The sequence below is a fragment of the Scyliorhinus torazame genome, chromosome 13 (genome assembly GCF_047496885.1).
Source record: "Scyliorhinus torazame isolate Kashiwa2021f chromosome 13, sScyTor2.1, whole genome shotgun sequence".
In the NCBI taxonomy this organism is placed as follows: domain Eukaryota; kingdom Metazoa; phylum Chordata; class Chondrichthyes; order Carcharhiniformes; family Scyliorhinidae; genus Scyliorhinus; species Scyliorhinus torazame.
The window spans coordinates 52,962,039-52,984,615 of NC_092719.1; the positions used below are offsets into that span (position 1 = coordinate 52,962,039).

At 45.1% G+C, this 22,577-nt stretch overlaps 1 protein-coding gene across 2 annotated transcripts in view; it reads right to left on the reverse strand.

Annotated features, from left to right (window-relative positions):
• dyrk4 (dual-specificity tyrosine-(Y)-phosphorylation regulated kinase 4) overlaps window positions 1-22,577 on the reverse strand; it is a 125,166-nt gene that overhangs the window by 72,974 nt on the left and 29,615 nt on the right. Inside the window, exons 3-6 of one of the 2 annotated variants that reach the window (XM_072471498.1) lie at window positions 21,262-21,408; window positions 17,752-17,899; window positions 13,552-13,715; window positions 5,192-5,328 (exon numbers count right to left, since the gene is read on the reverse strand). In XM_072471498.1, coding sequence (XP_072327599.1) covers window positions 5,192-5,328; window positions 13,552-13,715; window positions 17,752-17,899; window positions 21,262-21,408 — 596 coding nt within the window. The remainder of the gene's footprint in view (window positions 1-5,191; window positions 5,329-13,551; window positions 13,716-17,751; window positions 17,900-21,261; window positions 21,409-22,577) is intronic. The other variant, XM_072471499.1, reaches the window with a different exon arrangement.

A 22,577-nucleotide genomic window follows, 5' to 3' on the forward strand; every position in this document is an offset into this window, starting at 1 on the left:
ATGTGTGGGAGGGGGTACGCGTCGAGCTGCGTGTACCGGTTGATGGTCTGACTGTAGTCAATGACCATCCTGTGCTTCTCCCCAGTCTTCACTACCACCACTTGAGCTCTCCAGGGGCTGCCTGTCGCGTGCTCGTTGTTCTTCACCGTCATCATAGCGGTCGCAAGGTTGCGGGGCCGAGACTGATCCAGGGTGATGGAGACGAGCTGCGGAAGATGTTGGGAGGTCCCGGGCTGATCAGCGGTGGCGGAGGTATCAGCAGGCAGTGAACGGCCAGACGAGCAGGGGTCCTGAGGCGCGGTCCAAAATGGCGCCGAAGATGGGGGTGCCCATGGTGGGCGGCATCAAGATGGCGGCGCCCACGGGTCACATGTGGCTTGTGGTGGAGAAGATGGCGGCGCCCCTGGATCACACGTGGGGGGTGTAGGAACGCGGGGACTGGAAACAGCGGCGACCGACTAGTCCTGGTAAACGGAAACAAAGTGGCCCTTCTTCCCACACCCGTTGCAGGTCACGCTCTGCGCCGGGCAGCGCTGCCTGGGATGTTTGCTCTGGCCACAAAAATAACAGTTGGGCCCCCCGGAGTTGGCTGGCTGCTGCGCGGCGCAGGCTTGCGGTGAGCTCGAGTCGGCAGCTGGGGCCCACGATGTCCACGAGGGTGCCGCACGGTCGGGGATGTAGGCCTCCAGATTACCGGAGGCCACTTCTAGTGAGTTAGCGAGCTGCCGAGTCTCTGCAAGATCGAGCATACCCCCATCCAATAGTCGCTGGCGAACGTATGTAGTCTTCATGCCCGTGACACAAGTGTCTCTGATTAATAGTTCATTGTGTTGGACTGCCGAAACTGCCTGGCAGTCACAGTTCCTACCGAGAATCTGTAGGGCCTGCAAGAAATCGTCCAGAGCCTCCCCCGGGAGTTGCCGTCTCGTGGCCAGGAGGTGCCTGGCGTGCACTTGATTCACTGACTTAACGTAATGTCCCTTTAGTAGCGTCATCGCTTCTGAGTCGGTGGGCGCATCCTGGATGAGGGGAAAACTTTCAGGGCTCACCCGTGAGTAGAGGACTTGGAACTTCTGTGGGTCCGAGGGTTCTTCAGTGGCTGCTCTGAGGTAGCCTTCACAGCAGGCTAGACAGTGGTCGAAGGTAGATGTGGCGTTGGCTGCGTGAGGGCTCAGCTCCAGGCGATCAGGCTTGATTAAGATGTTCATCTTTTAAAATCTTGTGCAATAAATTGATGTACCGTCACGAGACGAGAATGGTGAAACAATCGAGGCTTTATTGCACAAGATGTTGTGCCTCCTGCAGCTGGAACCAGAATGGAAGCAGCGCTGGAGAGCAGACACTTTTATATGCCGCCTGCTGGGAGGAGCCAGCAGGCGGGGATTTACTGTTGTACCTGTAATACAGTGGCAGTACCATAATACATGCAATGTTACTAGTGGTGTTTACCACACACTGCAGTCGCTGAACTTGAAACATTGCTCACTTTTGGGGTGGACCAAGTGTGCGCTGGTCACACACTATATTACACCTTTGGGTGAGAAATAGGTGCTGTACAATTAAGCTTGATAGGAATCTTGTGGAGGTGCCGGGAATCTCAGCCGCTGACTAACTAGTTAGCAAGACTGCTGTGCCACCTCTTACGAGAAGGCCCGCTGCATCTTATGCCACTCATGCACTTCACAGGCCAGCGATGGGCCTTCCCCAGATGCAAGGCCCCTGGGGGTGGAGGTCCCGCCAGCCTAGAGCTTCCAGCCAATTAGAGACTGGCAGATTTACTGCATTCAACAGTGCCACTGAGGAGGCCCGGTGGTTTCTGCTGGCACTACACTGAGGCCTGAGATTGAGGAGGGACCAAGGCACAGGTGAGTAATGGCAGGAGGGGGGTGGTTTGCTGGGTAGAGGTCACAGGGGACTGGATGACGGTCAACACAAGGGCAGGGTGTTATTTTCAGCCCGTTTCCTGCCAGACCCCTCTATCTGACACTGAGAACAAGGGAACTCAACCTCCACTGCCCCCGGGAACCTGCAAGCAAACATGCCGTGGTTTCCTTACCATGCTCATGGCGAGTCCCCTGCCTGCCACTGGGTTAATACCAACAGTGGCGGGATAAGTTTCTAGAGTGGGCACTATGGGCTTAAATTGATGGTGGAGTGGGAAGGCCTTCCAAGGGCCTTTCCGCCACTGGCTTAATCTGGGCGGAAGGTGGAAGTTGGCAAGGTCTCTACATGCTATCCTCCCGCCCGATTAAAATGCCCCTCACCACCAAACCCGCAACCGGGGAGCAATTCTGCCCAAGGTCTTTGCCTCCTTTATTTTTGGGGGGATCCTCCAAAGAAAAATACAGAGCTTATGGCTGAAGCAAGTGGAATTACATGAATGATGTGAGAAGACTGATATTGTTCCTTTTTTGCCAGGTGGAAATTTGCAGAGATTCCATGAAATTGACAGGAGCTTTTTGCACCAACTTAGGTCAGACCAGGTAATCTAAGCGAGGCCTGGGTTTCACTGGGAATCCAACAGAAAATTCATCATTTTCTTTCAACAGGGTCAGACAACGACAAAGTGCTAACTGCAGTAGGACAAGACAACACACTCAAGGGGCAGCAGAGTAGTTAGCACCGGTGCCTCACAGCGAACCTGGCTTTGATTCCAGCCTTGGGTGACTGTCTGTACGGATTTTGTACGTTCTCCCTGTGTCTGTGTGGATTTCCTCCGGGTGCTCTGGTTTCTTCCCACAAAGGTGTGCATGATAGGTGGATTGACCATGTTAAATTATGCCTGTGTGCCAAAAGATTTGCAGGTTATGTGGATTGGCTAAGATCAATGCGCGGGGTTGCAGGGATAAAGCGGGAGAGTGGGCCGAGGTAGCGTGCTCATTTGAAGGGTCAGAGCAGACCCGATGGCCGAATGGCCTCCTTCTGCACTGTTGGAATTCTATGGATCATAAGCATAAGCCACAAACAGATAGATTCTGACGGGGTGTATTTAGAGGTACAATCAGTTGTGGAATTGTTTACCAAGGGAAGGTGCACGCTTAGATCTCTTCAGGGTAAAACTGGATAAATATGTAGAAAAGAAACACAGGCCAGCGGGAAGAATTACAGGCCCAGAAGCCTTCTATTTTGCTGTCCAATAGACGGCTAGGCTTCTGTCAGAAACTGCTGTGAAAGCTGCCTTCTCGTTCCTATAGCAGCAACTGGACCTCCAGCCCCACCTCCAGTTCTGGACACAGAAACTCATCTGGGGAACACTGGGCTGATGTTAGTGACCTGAACACAGAAATACAGACGGATTCTAATCAAATGTGGCAAAGTGCACCTTGGATGTGCTTCTCTTAACACCCAGGCAATGGGGAACTATATGGAAACATTACCATATAGAAGAAGAGATAACAGGAGAGCAAAGAATTCAGCAACAACCAGATAAACAAAATCATTGAAAATGCTGGAGAATTGTACTTTTATTCAATATTGGCAGGAGGTCCTAAATTTTAACATGCTTATTTAAGCAGAACACTTTAGTGACATTAAGTACTGTTGCAGACATACTTGTCAAGAAGGAAATATACAAATTAGTTAAAACTTCTAAGGTTAATGTTTCCTTGTCTTAATTATAAAATCCATAGATGTGATTCAGGAATCATTCACTGAAATTTCTAAGATTTCAAACATAATAATGGATGTGTCAGATAATTCTGCATTTAAAATGATTAAATTTAAATATAAAAACTGCCGTCTGAGTATTTTCGTCAATGTTTTTCTTTAAATGTTTTGATCTCTTTGTACTTCATGGGCGTGATTTACTGGCCGCGTCCTACCGGAATCGGAGCAGGATGCGGCCGGTAGATCCCAGGAGACGTCTTCCCGGGATTCCTGGTGGCCATTACGCCCCGTGAAATCTAACCAGATCTCACAAGACGTCACAAAGTCTTGCACGGTTAAGTGAACCGTGCTGACGCCAGATCTAACCGGCTCCCGGCATCTAATAGCCTTGCCAAGGAGACTGAATGCTGGCCACCGAATGGTACTGGTCCCCACAAACGGAGACCAGGTGGAACGGCACCTGGGGTCTCCCAAGCCAGAGGAGGCCCTTGGGTAGTCAGGGACAGGGCAGGGTGACACCCTGGCTCTTCCCCTGACACTGCCAGGCTGGCATTGCCAGGGTGCCGGGTGGCACTGCCAACGGTCAGGGCTTGAGGAGGGCCATGCCCATGAAAGAAGGGATGAGGGGGATTATGAAGGGTGGGGATATGAAGGGTGAGTATGAAGGTATCTCTGGAAGGCAGGGGGGTGGTGACGCGTGGGGGTTCTGAAAGGAGGGGGGCCCCAAAAGGGTGCCGTGGGAATGCCTGATAATGGGGGCCCCCAGTGACACCATAGTGGAGTGTCCTCACTTGGGGTGATGCGGGGTAATGCCCATGTGTGTAAGGGGGGGGGCGACACTCCCCGTGGGTGGGGAGGGGGGGGGGGGGGGTCTTGGGGACCCTCAAAGCTCACTTAGAGATCGGGACACTCTTTCAAAATGGCACCCGATCACCGAGGAGCCGGTCGAGCCAGCGTTTTCAACTCCCCAGTGTGAAAAGAATTCTATGGCAGAATTTACCGGCGGGATATTCCAGTTCCACCGACGGCGCACGGGTTTCCTGGCGATGAGGGGTGCAGTCAACGGGAAATCTGCTGACAACTGCGGGACCAGAAAATCCCGTTGGCAGGGACGTCGCCACCGCCGAAAAACATGCAGCGGGTTGGTCTGTAAATCCTGTCCGAAGTGTGGGCTAGCCCGGAGAGAAGGCACTGTTCAGGGCCCAATAAAATGACTAAGTGTGTTTAGATAGCGGTGGGAAACTTGCCGAAAGAGCCAGGGGGAAACTCCCAGCCAAACCCGCCCGAAATGACACTTGGAACCTTTTCTGTTAGATCGCCCCAATATCTCTTTCTTTGGGGCGTCACTCTCTCACTCATGGGAGGTGCTGTAATCTAAGCTCCGTGTGTGCCCTAGTTTTGAACATGGGTCAGGAGGTTTATCTTATAGAATTAACAGTGCAGAAGGAGGCCATTTGGCCCATCGGGTCTGCACCGGCTCTTGGAAAGAGCACCCACTTAAATCTACACCTCCACCTTGTATTAGCAGAATACAAGGTGAAAGGTACTCCTCAGCAGCAAATGCAGAAAATGACATGCAACTCACCTCTTTTTATTCTTTATTATCTTGATAGCCACAAGTTCATTTGCTTTATGGTCCATACATTTTACCACCTGTCCAAAGGATCCTTTACCTATCACTTCAAGAATTTCATATCGGTATGCGATATGGTCATGCAACACCTAAACATAAAAGCAAGAGCACTTTTGGGAAATGTCTTTCACTGACCAAGCTGTATAACTGTCAATCAACAAATAGGCAGATGCAAAGAAATTAAATGCATTGAAAGCTGAGACCGGCATTTTTTGTTCCATTTAACAAAATAACATTTAAACAGCCAATTTGATTATTATTTTGTATGAAAACATTTAGAGCTTAATCTGTAATTAGTGTCCTTTAGCCATTTGTCTCCTTGTCAAGTCATTGGCACTTAGAGAATCATGGGTTCCAAACTTCCTAGCTTCCTGGAAGTGCACTGAGGCAAACTCCCATTCCCTCATGCAGATAAATCCCAGGGTCATCTCATATTATTATTGGATGGGACCAGATATGAATCCCACAGGCAACTGGATACCTATCTAAAGGAAACACAAAAAATGAGTTTGGTGGGAGAGGGAGGCAGTATCAGGCAGCTTGAATCTAAACCCAAAACAGGAATTCAATATTTGGATCAGTTGAAAGGGACCAGGTGACTAGAGAGAGAAAACACACCGAATTAGTAGCCAATATTTATTGAAGACAATGGGGAACACACTGCCAGCTGGAGAGCTGGCAAAAGATCTCCTCTTTTCAGGAAGGCAGTCTCATTAAGTGTTATTCAAGTACTTAAGTGGGCAGCAATGGACCTTCCCCAGGATCAGGATCCTGGAGGATGGAAGTCCTGCCTGTTGCAAGCTATCAGCCGATCAGAGGCCAGCAGCTCTTCATTACTGCAAATTCGTACTGCACGGCCCCTCCCCCCCACCAAGGCCTTGGATCACTGTGGATCCAGTGGGAGTGGGGTCATGAGGTGGGCATCACAGGGAAATGGGGTCAGCAGGAAGGGCAGGGATTGACTCTGTGGTCCTCTCCTTCAAAATGCTGGATCCCTCAATCAGGTACTGAGTGCCTTTGAATGAGGGACAGCATCCCCTCTACGCCCCCCCTCCCTCCCCCCTCCCCCCTCCCCCTCACGCAGGAGCCCACAAGTCAACACACCAGGGTCTGTGTTTCAGGCTCCTTGCATGGTGAGTACTGGTGAAGCCCTTGAGTGGGCACAAATGGATCAGATATAAGCTCTGCTATCCTTCCACATTCAGTAATGAATTGTGGTGGACAATTAAACGACAAACAGGAGGAGGATGCTCCACAAATATCTCATCCTCAATGATCTGCAGCTTCACATTGGTGTATACTCCATCTTGGCCTCCTCCTGAGGTCCCCAGCGTCACAGATGCCAGTTATCAGCCAACTTGATTCACCCATGTGATATCAAGAAACAGCTAAGTCACTGGATACTACAAAGGCTATGGGCCCTGACAACATTCCAGCAATAATACTGACGACTTGTGCTCCAGAACCATTTACACACTTTAAGCTAAGCTGTTCCAGAAAAGCTGCAACACTGGCATCGACCCAGCAATGTGGAAAAGTGCCACAGGGCATACCCAACCTGGCTAATTACTGTCCCATCAGTCTACTCTTGATCATCAGCAAAGAGATGGAAAGTACCGTTGACAGTGCTAGCTATCAAGCGGCACTTAGAACAAAGAACAAAGAAATGTACAGCACAGGAACAGGCCCTTCGGCCCTCCAAGCCCGTGCCGACCATGCTGCCCGACTAAACTACAATCTTCTACACTTCCTGGGTCCGTATCCCTCTATTCCCATCCTATCCATGTATTTGTCAAGATGCCCCTTAAATGTCACTATCGTCCCTGCTTCCACCACCTCCTCCGGTAGCGAGTTCCAGGCACCCACTACCCTCTGCGTAAAAAACTTGCCTCGTTCATCTACTCTAAACCTTGCCCCTCTCACCTTAAACCTATGCCCCCTAGTAATTGATCCCTCTACCCTGGGGAAAAGCCTCTGACTATCCACTCTGTCTATGCCCCTCATAATTTTGTAGGCCTCTATCAGGTCTCCCCTCAACCTCCTTCGTTCCAGTGAGAACAAACCAAATTTATTCAACCGCTCCTCATAGCTAATGCCCTCCATACCAGGCAACATTCTGGTAAATCTCTTCTGCACCCTCTCTAAAGCCTCCACATCCTTCTGGTAGTGTGGCGACCAGAATTGAACACTATACTCCAAGTGTGGCCTAACTAAGGTTCTATACAGCTGCAACATGACTTGCCAATTCTTATACTCAATGCCCCGGCCAATGAAGGCAAGCATGCCGTATGCCTTCTTGACTACCTTCTCCACCTGTGTTGCCCCTTTCAATGACCTGTGGACCTGTACTCCTAGATCTCTTTGACTTTCAATACTCTTGAGGGTTCTACCATTCACTGTATATTCCCTACCTGCATTAGACCTTCCAAAATGCATTACCTCACATTTGTCCGGATTAAACTCCATCTGCCATCTCTCCGCCCAAGTCTCCAAACAATCTAAATCCTGCTGTATCCTCTGACAGTCCTCATCGCTATCCGCAATTCCACCAACCTTTGTGTCGTCTGCAAACTTACTAATCAGACCAGTTACATTTTCCTCCAAATCATTTATATATACTACAAAGAGCAAAGGTCCCAGCACTGATCCCTGTGGAACACCACTGGTCACAGCCCTCCAATTAGAAAAGCATCCTTCCATTGCTACTCTCTGCCTTCTATGACCTAGCCAGTTCTGTATCCACCTTGCCAGCTCACCCCTGATCCCGTGTGACTTCACCTTTTGTACTAGTCTACCATGAGGGACCTTGTCAAAGGCCTTACTGAAGTCCATATAGACAACATCCACTGCCCTACCTGCATCCATCATCTTAGTGACCTCCTCGAAAAACTCTATCAAGTTAGTGAGACACGACCTCCCCTTCACAAAACCATGCTGCCTCTCACTAATACGTCCATTTACTCGGTAATAATCAGCTCATAGACGCCCAGTTTGGGTTCCACCAGGACCACTCAGCTCCTGAACTCATTACAGCCGTCATCCAAACATGGACAAAAGAGCTGAATTCAGGATGTGAGGTGCGAGTGATTGCCCTTGACATCAAGGCAGCATTTGACCGAGTATAGCATCAAGGAACCCTAGCAAAACTGAGTTAATGGGAATTGGGGAAATATCTCCATTGGCTGGAGGCACACCTAGCACAAAGCACGATGGTTGTGGTTATTGGAGATCAATCACCTCAGTTCCAGGACATCACTACAGGCGTTCCTCCAGGTAGTATGCTAGGCCCAACCATCTTCAGCTGCTTCCTCAATGGCTTTCCCTCCCCAATCATAAGATTACAAGTGGCCATGTTTGTTGATGATTGAATAATGTTCACCACCGTTTGTGACTCTTCAGATAATGAAGAAGTCCATGCCCAACATTCAGTCTTGAGCAGATAATTAGTAGACAACATTTGCGACACACAAATGCCAGGCAATTACTGTCTCCAGCAAGAGAGAATCTAACAACCTCCCCTTGACACTCAATCAGAGGCGGATCTCCAAAGAAACACACCGTGGAGTGGCATGGGTCCCCCAATAACAGGGGGCCCCAAAATGATGAGCGAGTGCTGAATGGTTGGAAGTGCCTTCATACAGCTGAGATGTTAAACTTTCTACTCAGCTGCATGCAAACCTTCCCTGGCGGTTTCCTCCTTCTCAAGACCCTAATCAAACCATTATGGTATTTGCGAGCTTGATGTGGCTGGAGCAAAGGGGAGGGAGAGGAAGGGGTGGGGGGACGTGGAGGAGGATGAGGATAAGCAGCCTCAGCGTTCTCCAAACAATATGAATGGATGGATGAGATGGGAGATGCTCCCCAGTGATGTCTCTGCGATTTTTGGACTCACCTTTCTGTACTTGTTTAGTTATAGTTTTCGGGCTGTTTTCCCCCAAACGCTACAGGGTTCAGCCGTGCAGGGTGAGTACAATGAATACAACACGGTCCCAGGGAGAGGAATGGTGACATGGTTCTAGTTTTCTATTATGTATTTAAGTAATACCTCTCTGCTAGTGGAACATCACGTGATCTGTAGTGACATCAGCAGAGTGCTTGCGTGGACTTTAGTTCTCCATCTTTTATTGTATTGGAAGGAACCCAAGTGTGTGGCATCTCCTTACCGTTTCTTTTTGTGGCACATTGAGAATTTAACAAAAGAGAAAACTGATGATGAGGATTGAAGCGCCAGAAAACTGTCGATGAGGATTGAGGCAAGAAAAAAGACTGGTGAGGCACTAAATTGTTGACGAGAAAAGTGAAAACGGTGTCAAGAACGGAGGAGAACATTCTTGGGACTGGTCGCAATCGTCGGTCGAAAGAAAAGCCGCTGATACAGAAAGGTTTGAAAATAAAAACGGAGCACAACCATGAGTAAGCAGAACAAAACTTTCAAAATGTACTTGCCGTTCATTGGAAGTGAGTGCACGCTCGGAGGCTGCGCATGTGGCGAAGTGAAATGGGCTGCAGGAACAGGGATTCAAAGGTCTTTCCAATTTTGTGCAAGCTACTACTCGAATGAGACAAATTAAAGTCCAAGCAAAAAGAAAACATTTTATTTTGTATTGTGGATTAGGCAAACTTTGTTTCATACATAAAAAGAAATGGAAGGGTGCAAGGTTGGTAGAAGTATAGACCCTGGGAACTGGTATCAAAGATGGCAGACAAAGGTGGCGCATGGATGCATTTGATTAATACATTGAGACTTGGAACTCGTATGAAGGGAGATTTCAATTTTATCTCATAGTTAATTACACCAGAAGACCTAAACATTGCAACATTTCTCAGTTTGGTAGGGCGTAAAATTTTTATGCTGCTGCAAAACCTAGTCAATCCTAATCAAAGCCTGGAGATAAGACCTACAATGAATTGATGAATATTCTAGAACGGCATTTCACACCAAGACCACTTATAATTGCCGTAGTCAGGGAGAAGGTGAAAGCATTTTACAAGTCATGGTGACTTTAAGAAGGTTAGCAAAAATGTACGGGTTTGGTGCAGCACTAGACAACACCCTTCATGATAGACTGGTATGTGGGCTCCACTATTAAGCTATTCAGAGGAAGCTGCTTACTATAAGCGACTTAACTCTTAAATCAGCTGTAGAAATTTCTACATCACTGGAGCTGGCAGAAAAAGAGGCATTGCAGACAGGAGCTAGGAGATCCACAAGATGGAGACCATCATTAACAGGTCTGCAAGGGTACAACCATGTCATCGATGTGCACAACTTGGACACTCAGCTGGGGAATGCTAGACTTGAGAAAATAAGTGAAGGACTGTGGCAAAAGGGGGCCATATTGTTAGAGCATGTTGGTTACTGTAAAATTTTCTTACACAAGATGTGTAAGAAAAAGAAAACATCTAAGCCAATTAAGTCAGGTCTATAAGATAAATAAAGTCCAAGACCCCAAAGAAGATGATGTACCCAAACAACTTCAAGAGCTGAAACTAGGTGTCTGGTTGATATGGGGCGATCAACAATGTTTCTGGGTATTCCCAAAAATTGATGGTAACCAAGTCAAAATGGAAGTGGATACCGACGCGTCTGTATTATTGATGCCGGAGACAATCTATAATCAGAAGTTAAAGCACCTACCATTAAAAACCATCAAATGTTATCCTACAGATAAACACAGAAGAGGTTGTACTACTAAAAGATACGTTGTGGTAAAAGTGGAAGTAAATGGACAAACAATGCAGTTGCCTCTCCACGCTGTCTGTCGGACCTTTCCTGCTTTATTTGGTAGAGTATGGTTGGGAAAAATTAAACTCAACTGGGGAGCAGTGAATCAACTGGCTGATTCAAAGAATGACCTCCAGCAACTTCTGGAAAAGTATACAAATGTGTATTTCGAATGCAAGCAGAGCTACTTAGGATACAGATCAGAGTCTGCTGCCAACATTTCACCTTTATACATTCTGCTTGCAGTAAGTATTAGCACACAATCCTAGAGAAGGGCAAACTATCGGTTTCTATTGACTGGAAACTTAACTGCAGCCATCAAAATACTGTAACCACAAGAGCAGGTTAAGTGATGAGAATTCTGTAGCGAGTGGTTCACCTCTGAATTCCTCAAGGCCTATTCACCATCTCCAAGGTACAAATCGGAATGTGATGGGGTACTCTTCAATTGCCTGGAGTGCAACTCCAGCAACACTCAAGATGCTCAACACCATCCAGGAGAAACAGCCTGCTTGATCAGCATTCCATCCAGCATCTTAAACATTCACTCCCTCCACAGTGGCAGCACTTTGTACCATCTACCTGTGCACTGCAGCAACTTGCCAAGACATCTTTGAGAGCACCTTCCAAACTCATGACCTCTATCACCTAAAATGACAAGAGCAGCAGACACACGGAAACACCACCACCTGCAAGTTTCCCTCCAAGCCACGCACAATTCTGACTTGGAAAGTATGTTGCAGTTTCTTCACTGGACGGGATTTTCCGGTCTTGCTCACTATGGCAATCGCTGTTATTACGGGCCAGGGTTTAGAGAACCCCAAAGTATATCATGGAGTACACCTGACCCATAACTTTAAATAGATTTTGGTTATGGGGAGCACACGGGTCCACTTTACAGGTGTGATGCAACAGAGAACTAAGAGTATTTTTAAACAAAAACAATGTTTATTCTATGAACCCAGTTAACACTTTATAAACATACAGTGAACATCTTAGCAACCATCAATTCAAATACACCCCCCCAAAGAATACAGTACTCTCTAAGTAGCTCTTAATCTTTCCTTTTAACATCCATAAGACAAAAACTCTTTTTACAGAAGGACAGCAGGTTTAAATTCTCTACTGAGAGCAGTTACCACTTTGAAATCACCAAATGAACATTCTTTAGCTTGCAGAGATTCATAAACATCTTGCTGGACTGCAGCTTCTCCAAATCTAAAATGAAACTAAGCAGAGCCACAAATCAGCTCTTCAGCTCAAAATGAAAGTGAAAGACAGAAAGACAGCCCAGCTCCACCCACACTCTGACATCACTGCTGCCATTTGAGAAACACACATTTCTTAAAGGGACTTTACATGACACTGTAGGTGGGAATTTTCGGTTCCATGGTGGGCGGGACTGGAAAACTCTGGCCACTGTCACTGGGTGAAAAACCTGGAACTTCCTTCCAAACAGCACTGTGAGTGTACCCGCATCATGCGAACTTCAATGGTTCAAGACAATGATAATTAGGGATGGGCCGCAAATGCTGGCCTGGGCAGCAACACCTAAATCCCTGAAATTAATCTTAAAAACCTATAGATGCAAGGTCCCAATCACCCAGCCATGATGGAAACTGACCAGAAGGAAAAGCCAACTGAAACACTGACCAATCATTGCTTCCCAAACTGTGAGATGTGAAGAAGTTGGAGGTCCTGGCCCACAGTTTGGTTGATGATGGACAGTAATATATATCTGATTCTTGAACCAGACCAAGGCAGGAAAAAAAGTGATTGCCTGTAGCTGCAAAGTAAGACGAGGATATCATTCAGTGACAGTAGAGCTCTAATGAGCTTTGCTTTACCTTTTATATCCTCCAAATCAGCAAGCAAACAGAGAGCACAAACAGCTGAAGATTGGATACCAGCCCGTCTAAATCTGGCACTGGTTGCAGACACTCACCCAATCATCACTTTCATTCTCACATGCTCACCACCCCAGATAGAATCACTGGATATTTCCAAAATAACACAGATGGGAAAATGTTACTGGATGAGTCATTCAGCAAGGGAAGACAGAGCATTAATTCCTGACCCACTGCATCATTGTAACCTCATTCAGCAGTCATCCACATTCATGTCAGAGAAGCTGGCATATTTCTCCGCTCTCCCTGCAAGCCTGCTTGCAGACATGATGATTATTAGTGGATGGCCCCTTCACAATGCACAAACATGGCACTTTTTAAAATCGGTTTGCAACATCTTCTAGCAACACATCAGTTTGTGCCCTACATGTGAATGTAGCTAATCCTTCTTTCTTCAGGAATTTACTAAAAATTATACATTAAGCTGATCCCAGGAAATCTTCCAGGATCAGCAGTTTATAGGCATGCACATCCAATACACTTCCGCCAACAGAATGATGACACAAAGCCCAGGTCATCGTGTCCCATGATTGTTCCTGATTATTTCTTCAGCATGTGAAGGATGCTACATCCAAGCAGAACCTACAATCTCAGTCATTTGTCTTATTACAGCAATATATTTTTGAAAACAAACATTTTTGAAATTTACACAAATCTGTGCCCAAATATATAATAATTACCTTAATGTAAGAGCCGTGATCATCATCATAGCCATTGTTGCGCTGTTTTTCAGAAGAACCTTCTATCTTTTGACAGTTCAGTCCGAGAAACCAGACGTCCTCATAATTTAGGACTTCCTTGTGCTCATAATTTGTCAGTCCACTTTTAAAATGTATCAATGCTTCTGTCAAATGGTGCAAACACGGCTTCAGTACGTTTACAGGTAACTTTCCTCTACTGAATTTTGTATAAAAGCATTTCTCATTGTTGTTCAGAATGCTTAACCGCAAAACTGTCTGACTTCACCTTACCCCATTCACAATCATTGTAAAAGATAGGTTAAAAAATACAAGTTCGACAATTGTAGAATGAATTCAATGGTATAATGCAAAAACGTGCTTCAGGCTATAAACATTCCAACCTGTTACAAACTGCCCAAATAATAATTTAATTGTGCAATGAAACCAGAGTTTAGAAGTTGTCAACAAGCATAGACTACCTTACTGTGGCCTGGTGCAGAAAAACGAATGGCTCCCTCATCTTTGTTGGCAAAATTAAATACTATATATAAAAAAAAGTATGGAACTCTAAGATTTGCAGAAGAATTCTCTTTTAAATAGCAAAGTTATATTTTGACCATAAATATCTAAAACTCAATATAGATATGTAATAGTAATTTTGAATCAGAAGGGTGGTACATAATATCTACAAAGTGAAAAGGTCTGTGGATGTTGTCTATATGGATTTACAGAAGGTTTTGGATGAGGGTCCACAAAAGAAGTTATTGGCAGAATCGCCCCGGGGTAAAGTTTCCGGTCCCGCTCACTCCGGGAATCATCGCGGTCGGGTAAGAAAATTTGACGGACCATTTAAAGTTCCATTGACGTTGGGAATTTACGGTTTTGGGGCTGGAGCAATCGGAAAATCCCACCCATGGAACCTGTAGTTGGAGGTAACTTTGAGACATGGGTTGATAATTGGTTGGGAGGCAGGAGGTAGGGATAAAAGGAGGCAGAGGGTGATGGTCTGGAAGCAGGAGGCAGAGGGTGATGGTCTACGTTATGTGTCTGGAAGCCTATGTCCAGTGGTGTACTGCAGGGATTAGAGGGTGATATTGACGGTGTCATGAAATGCAGACAGTCAGCTAATGAACACAGAGAACAGGACATAACCAATCAGCAGGCAGAACACTTGGGGGTGGTTTCCCACTATAAAAGGCACGAGGCACTCATACTCCGCCTCTTTCCACTGGGGACATCTACAGAGTGAGTCCGATGTATATCTCACATAACACCTACAGCATGTGGCTAAGAGCTAGTCTGGTTCAGTCACACAGAGGTTAGCAGAGAGTCAAACTCACAGAGAACTGTGCTAACTGTGTGACAGATTCAATAAATCAAATTGAACTAACTTCAAGGTCTGGAGTATATTTCAGTTATAACTGCATCCAGTTGCAGCCTGTGTTATCTCAGTGTGCTTAACACGACAGATGGCTAGTCAGATGGGCAGAACAGTGGCAAATGGAATTCAAATGGAATTCTATGACTCTATTTTGTCCTTCAAAAAGCACTAAGACAGTTGTATAGAAAAGCTGGTTATAGAGGGATATGGGCCAAATGCGGGCAATTGGGACTATTAGTGGTAAAAACTGGGCGGCATGGACAAGTTGGGCCGAAGGGCCTGTTTTCATGCTGTAACATTCTCTAACTCTATATTCAATGTCTTGGATAAAATAATATGGTTATATATCCATATTTGCAGGCAACCCTAAATTACGTGGAACAGGAAATTATGTAGATGGGATTGGGACGTTACAAAAGCACATAGACAGATTAAGCAAGTGGACAAAACTGAGACAGATGAAGTTTAAAGTGTGAATTTGACTTTGCATCCAATAAAGCCAATTTGGGGTGAATTCTCTGCCGGTGGGATTCTCCCTTCCTCCGGCAACGCACTCTCATGCGTGGGTTTACCACCGGTGTGGGGTAGCCATAATGGGAAATCCCATTGGCAGGTGGCAGGGAACGGAGACTCCTGCTGCCGGCACCATGCGTTGCCAAGGAACACGCAGCTGGGGAGGAGGAACATTCACCCCAATTATTTTAAAATGGCAAAAGCCTGTGAAGAAGCAATGCGATTTGAAAGTCCAAGTACACAAATCACTAGAAGCATGTACTTGGAACAAAATGTAACCAAAAGGTCTAATACATAAAATGTTGGTCTTCATCTCAAAACGATTGGAATACAAAGAGGAGGAACGTTTGCTCAGCTGTGCAGAAACTTTTAGACAGTCTCTAACTGGCGTACTGCGTGGTACCACATTTCAGGAAGGATATCAGGACTAAAGTGGCCTAGGACGTATGGATATATAAACTTGGGCTATATTCCTTTAAGTTTAGACAGTTGAGTGGTTATCTAATTTAAGTGGTTCAGAAGATAAAAAGATCTATCTAGTCAAGGTACTTCATCTAGTAGGGAATCCAGAATAATAGGGCATATGTGGCGACTACGGGCTTTTCACAGTAACTTCATTGAAGCCTACTTGTGACAATAAGCAATTATTATTATTATTATTAATAATCTTAAAATTAAAATTAGGAGTGAAACCAACCAGCACCTTTTTACACACAGGGCAGTGTGTAAATGAAATTCTCTCCCCCAAAAGGCTGGGGCTGCCGGGTCAATTGAAAGGTTCAAGACTAATATTGACAGATTTATATTAGATAAGTGCATCAAAGGATATGGATCAGAAGTAACTAAATGGATTCAAGATACAAATCTAATTGAAAGGCAGCAGAAGAGGCTTGAGGGGCTAAATAGCCTACTCCTGTTGCATTGCTCCAGTGAAAATAGAAATTAAACTACCCCACTAATAGGTGACTAATAATACGTCCAGTTTGGAACTGGACATTTTCCGTGGGTTTGTTTGCTGGATCAGGTGGGTAATTAATGCCAAAGCACAACTGTTAAAAAAATAAAATTTATTTGTGCAATTTTGGCTTTGTGGCTACACCTTGCATCACTGTCAAATGTATAAGAGGGCCAATTTTAATGTCAAGGAGGTAATGGGTGGGCTTCAGGTGGATCACACTTGGCCACTGCTTATTATTGGTGGTGTGAACCCAGAGCAAAATTTTCATCAACTTGGATTAATGGCCGTTCTAATTCAGTTTGTGTCTGTCAAACACTCCACAAGATTATAGTTAGGGTTCTGCTGTAAATCACAGAATAATACAGGGCAGAAATGGCCCTTTGGCTCATCGAGGCTGCACCACCGCATGAAAGGCACCTAATCTGCCGATCTTAATGCCATTTGCCAGCACTTGGCTCATAGCCTTGAATGTTAAGACGTGCCAAATGTTCATCCAGGTACTTATTAAAGGCTGTGAGGCAACCTGCCTCTACCACCCTCTCAGGCAGTGCATTCCAGACCATCACCACCCTCTGGGTGAAAAGGTTTTTCCTCAAATCCCCCTGAACCTCCCACCGCTCACCTTGAACCTGTGTCCTCGCGTAACCGATGGTTCAACTAAGGGGAACAGCTGTTCCCGATCCACGATGTCCATGCCCCTCATAATCTTGTACACCTCGATCAGGTCACCCCTCAGTCCTTTCTGCTCCAGTGAAAACAACCCAAGCCTATCCAACCTCACTTCGTAACTTAAATGTTCCATCCCAGACAACATCCTGGTGAAACTCTTCTGCACTCCCTCCAGTGCAATCACATCCTTCCTATAATGAGGCAACCAGAACTACACACAGGACTCCAGCTGTGGCCTCACCCATGTTCTATATAACTCCAACGTGACTTCCTTGCTTTTGTAATTTATGCCACAATAGATATAAGTGTAACATATGCTTTTTTCACCATCCTATTAACATCCCTTCTGCCTTCAATGTCTATTTACAAACACGCCAAGGTCTCCTTGTTCCTCAGGACTTCCCATATTTCCTTGTCAAATTGCTCCTTCCAAAGTGTAACAGCTCACACTTTTCAAGATTACATTCCATCTGCCACTTTTCTGCCCATTTGACCATCCCGTCTATATCTTCCTGTAACCCAATACTCTCAGCTTCACTGTTAACCACCCAGCCTATCTAATCAGAGCAATAAATTAATAAACACACATAAGTAAAACACAAGAGACGCTCTTCATCTCGCTCCACTTTCCCTGCAACAAATGAAACTAATATTGCGATATTGCTGGTAAATATTATACCTTCAGGTGTCATTGGCAGCTTGAAACCTTCAAACATTCTCCCCTTGTCAGGTTTCTTTGCAGGAACTTTACAGTTTCCCTCTGGTTGATTCTCCTTTGAACTACATTGAAATATCTGCTGTGCATTAATACCCCCAGAGTGCAAATCCTGGCAATAAGAAAAAAAATGTTGTTTTATTCCTTGGTCTTAATATTCTTGTTGATTGCTCTATTTTCAGTATTGTTAATGCTGAACACTAAAGTGTATATCCATCATCTTATTTCTACAATGTAAGTAGTAAATTAAAGGTATAGGGGGGTAATTATTCACTACTATCATAAATCTGGCAGGCAGTGGGCATGTCTGCTCTGCAGCAGACTGGAGGTCTGATCAGTCAATGTCAGGCCTCATTTAATAGATAAACTGCCACTGCTAATCGCATTGCTTCTCGTCAATTTACTAGTCAGGAATCTGACAGGACAGCCAGTGCTGAAAAGACAGCTTGCAGTCTCTTCAAGGGGAGGTGCAATTTTCAAACTGCAGAAAAGTTTTTGAAGTAGCAGACAGCATGATGTCATTCAAGGTTTGTCTGATTCTCTGATTCAGCAGTAGAGGTGCTTATACAGCAAGTGAGTAACAGGAAGAAGATTGTCTTAGTCGGTCATAATGGAGCGACCTAGCTTTGCTGCAGGAAAATCAAATGTAATGATCGGATGGGGCACTTCAATGTTATTCTCATCAGATGCCATTCACGCCCTCAAACCTACCACTGCCCTCAAAACTATATCTTCCTCTTCCTGCTGCTGTCTTTGACCATGCAAACTGCGCCAAGTTTTGGAACCTTTCATCAGGGCACACACACTAACCCGCTGTCACTTCTCTTACCAGAGAAGCTGGCACACAATCAAAAGAAGATTTCAAGATGGGGTCCTGTTGCACTGCAAATTCTGGCACCAATGCAGGATTCAGCCTCAAGTGTCGTAGGCAGAGACAGAGCCTACACAACATTGCAGATTGCCAAGCTGAGGCCATGCATTATGGGGTATTTCAGCACCTTTCCTTCCCTTGCTTTAGTTTATGGGGCTCTCACAGTGAGTGATTCAATAAACACTTGAGGCAAACACTCGGGGTTTATGCCAGAGTGATAACTGGTGTCTAACCACCTGTGTAAGCCCCTAAAATGATAACCCTTTTTAAAATCTTTGCCAACAGAGCATGTTCCTGACAGGCAGACCTTGCATGTTAGTTGACATGAGGATGAATGTTCGTGTTGGGTGGATGCATTTTTTGGGAAAGTATAAGGCCTGTGGGAGATGTTGGAACTGACAGTTAATGTAGGCATGCAGAGTGTGTTCAGTTGAAGTGGTCTTCAATTAAATGCTGTCAAAGATCTTCGGCTGTAGGTGTTGGAGTCCTTCTACTTTCTCACCATTCTCCATACCACCAGTGTCTTTTCCACTCATTGTGCTAAATGTCCTCAATCAATAGTGGACCTATAACATTGTTCTCATTGCACAGCAGATTAATGCAGCATATATCCACCCACTACCCCCAACAATCTCAGGATGTGAGGGACAAAACCCATGTATCTTTGTATCGCTTTCATAACCTCACCATGCCCCTTTCAATGCCTCCCCCAGTTTGGAAACTGGTGACATAGAGAATTAATGGGAAACATTTTAGAATGTTGGCAGCTTGATATACCCTTTGAAAATAGCTTCCTATGTGCTGCATTATGTGCGTGCATGAGGGAATAAATGAATGATTGAATAGGGAGATTGAAAAACGAAAAAGCAATGGATGAAACTAGTCATGAGTTTGAATAGAAGGCTTGGACCTTCTAAAAGTCCCAGTCTTGGCTTAATGCTTTGGAACCTGGAGGGCTTTAAAGTTATAAACTGCCAATAGTCTCAAATGTGCTCCCATAGTCTATGTCCACACAGCTGACGTCTTGTATGGCCTTTTGCCACTGGATAGATCAGGGACATATGATGGAATGAGGAAGGTGAGAGGATCAAAAGCTTAGCCCACCAGCTCATAAACATACAGCATTTATCTAAATTGTGGTGGCAGTAATGTTCATAGCTTGCACATTGTAAAGGGAAAGCACAAGTGCGACAGCGACAGAATGTGCCCAATATAGGGATGGCAGTCCCCTTGAAAAGTGGATGAACAGCTGCCAGAATATTATACATACTTTCTTCTGTGATGCAGCACCAGGCTCAGAGTTAAGGTAAAATTGTAAAAACCACACTTACCTTGGCAATCCTTCAGAGGTCAACAAATATCTGTGTTCTCCATCTCACAATTGGGTCACACATTAAGTGCATTCACCTTTCCTGTAATCTCTGTCCTGGCAGTTTTGGGATTCTCTTAAATGGGAGGATGATCTCATTCTACAAATAAGAATGCCTTAACTTTGGAACTCTTCTCCAAAGCTGCAACCTTAAAAGATGCAGTTCAGTTCTTCATTCATGGTGGAGCCATTTCTTCGTTATCTGTACCAGGCCAGCTTTAAGGGCAAGGTCAAGTGCTCTTGAAGAGCTGGTGGTATCAGATATTCCTCCCTTTGACCCCTGCACGCTCCAAGGAGATTATAGGCTATATAAGCACCAATAAATGACATTAACTAATTGGCTTCACTTAATGGTGAAAGGTCAGCTAATAGTGCATGAGATTCAAATGCAAGGAGAGCAGCATCCCACTGTAATGCAATTGAACCATATAATCAGACAACATACAGTGCAGAAGGAGACCACTTGGCCCATCGAGTCTGCACCGGCCCTTGGAAAGAGCATCCTACTTAAGCCCACGTCTCCACCTATCCCTGTAACCCAGTGACCCGCCCTAACCTTTTGGACATGAAGGAGCAATTTAGCATAGCCAATCCACCTAACCTGCACATCTTTGGACTGTGGAAGGGAATCCACACAGAAACAGAGAGACAGTTCAAACTCCACACAGTCACCCGAGGCCGGAATTGAACCCGGGACTCTGGAAGTGTGAGGCAGCAGTGCTAACCACTGCGCCACCGTGGATAGAGGTGGGAGTTCTCACTTGAATCGAAAAGACAAAATTCATCAGGGATTAAAACAAGGCGGGAAGCTTCATATAGCTTGCACTATAGGAAGAATCTCTCGAGAGAAAACCACATTGTGAAGACACTTCAGAGATTAAAAGTTCCCAGAATGAGAAAGGAAAAGAACAGAGGTAAACCCTTGGGAGATAAACACTATTTTGGACTGGTTCCAGGACAACTGAATGTCTACTTACAGGATAGTGTAAAGACTTCTGTGTAATGTTTTCTATTATCAACCCATTCTGCAATTTTCACAATATTTAAACATAAAAACGTAGCTTGAACAATTACATTGGTACACCTTGTCATTTCAATAATAAAAAGTTACTGGAAAAACTGATACTTTATTGTTTAAATATATTTAAACCAAAGTTAATTATTAGGCTATTGGTTTTATAAATTACAATTCTTTCACAAAACACTTCATAATTCGAATAGTTTATTTTGTTACCTGGTACCGTGTATGCCCATTTGAAAATGTTTTGTTGGGTATTTGAGGGAGGATATTGTCATGTTGGTGTAGTCTCACACTGTTGACTAAAGAGTGCTTGGCAGAGGGTTCCAACGGGGGGAGGGGCCCAACAATGGAGCTATATCTCTGATAAAAAAGATATATGAAACCTATGAGTTATCATATAGTCAGTCCATTTGATCAACCTTCTTCTCAGAGGCACAGATTAAATTACAAACTATTGTACAAGCCAGCAATGTGAGGAATTCTGAGCTGTCAACTGCTATGACTTAAAGCTCTGTGGGTGCTTTCAGGATGAAACAATTATTCACATCAATTGACGAAAAGCAGGGATTACCTGAAGAGTCTATCTGATTTTTCTATATTGCAATTGTTATAAAACCCACGTTTTATATCGGAAGAGTGGGATGAAACCATTGAATAAGTAAAGAGAGTGAACACCAACATTTTAAATGGCTTATAAACAGCAGTTTCTGAGATCGTCGAACATTTGCATAGCTACAAATTTCAAAGGTATTAGAATGGAGTCAGGCTGTCTAGAGGTAGCCCATCTGAGACATTGACTAGACGAGTGTAAATGATCCATCTTCTGAACCATTCAGAAAACATCCAGACATCACCTGTGGAACAAGCCATTAGACACAATCACTTTGGACAATGGACCTTGACTGGGGAGGGAACTCCTCCAGCCATAATCTAATCGTTTCTGAACAACGGACCTGGAATCAGCTGGCTATGACCATGTTTGGGTAATGTCAGTTTGTGAGAAGAGATCACGTGAAGAGCAAAATAACCCTCTTTGTGTTTTAAGAATCCACTTTCCTCCAAGTCCGACAGATGGAGTCTGTGGGACCGCGCATGAGGCCAGAAAGGCCCCGAGTGGGAACTCTCTCACTCTTCAGTCACCCTGCAAGCTTGTGCCCTGTTTTTTGACCAGCCAGTCACTGCACGGGCAGTCTCCTAAACAACCCAGGAGCTACTACCGACTTCAGAAAAAAAGGTATAAATCATCTGTCAACATCTTTAAATCATCTCAGCTCAGAATCTGGAAAGTCCATTTAAGCCCAGTCTGAAACTATCCAGGCCATATATACAGGATCCATACAAAGGTGACACTCTTTGCGCCCTTAACCAATTTAATCTACATCACACTTTGCAATTGAATTCTGTGAGCAATTGTGGACTCTTGAATGCATGAGTGAGTGAAAGTTGGAGTATTTTGTTATCCTTATTTAGATCGGGTTTTCAGTGTAATAAATACCCTTTCCTTTTTTTTTTAAACTTACAAGGAAACC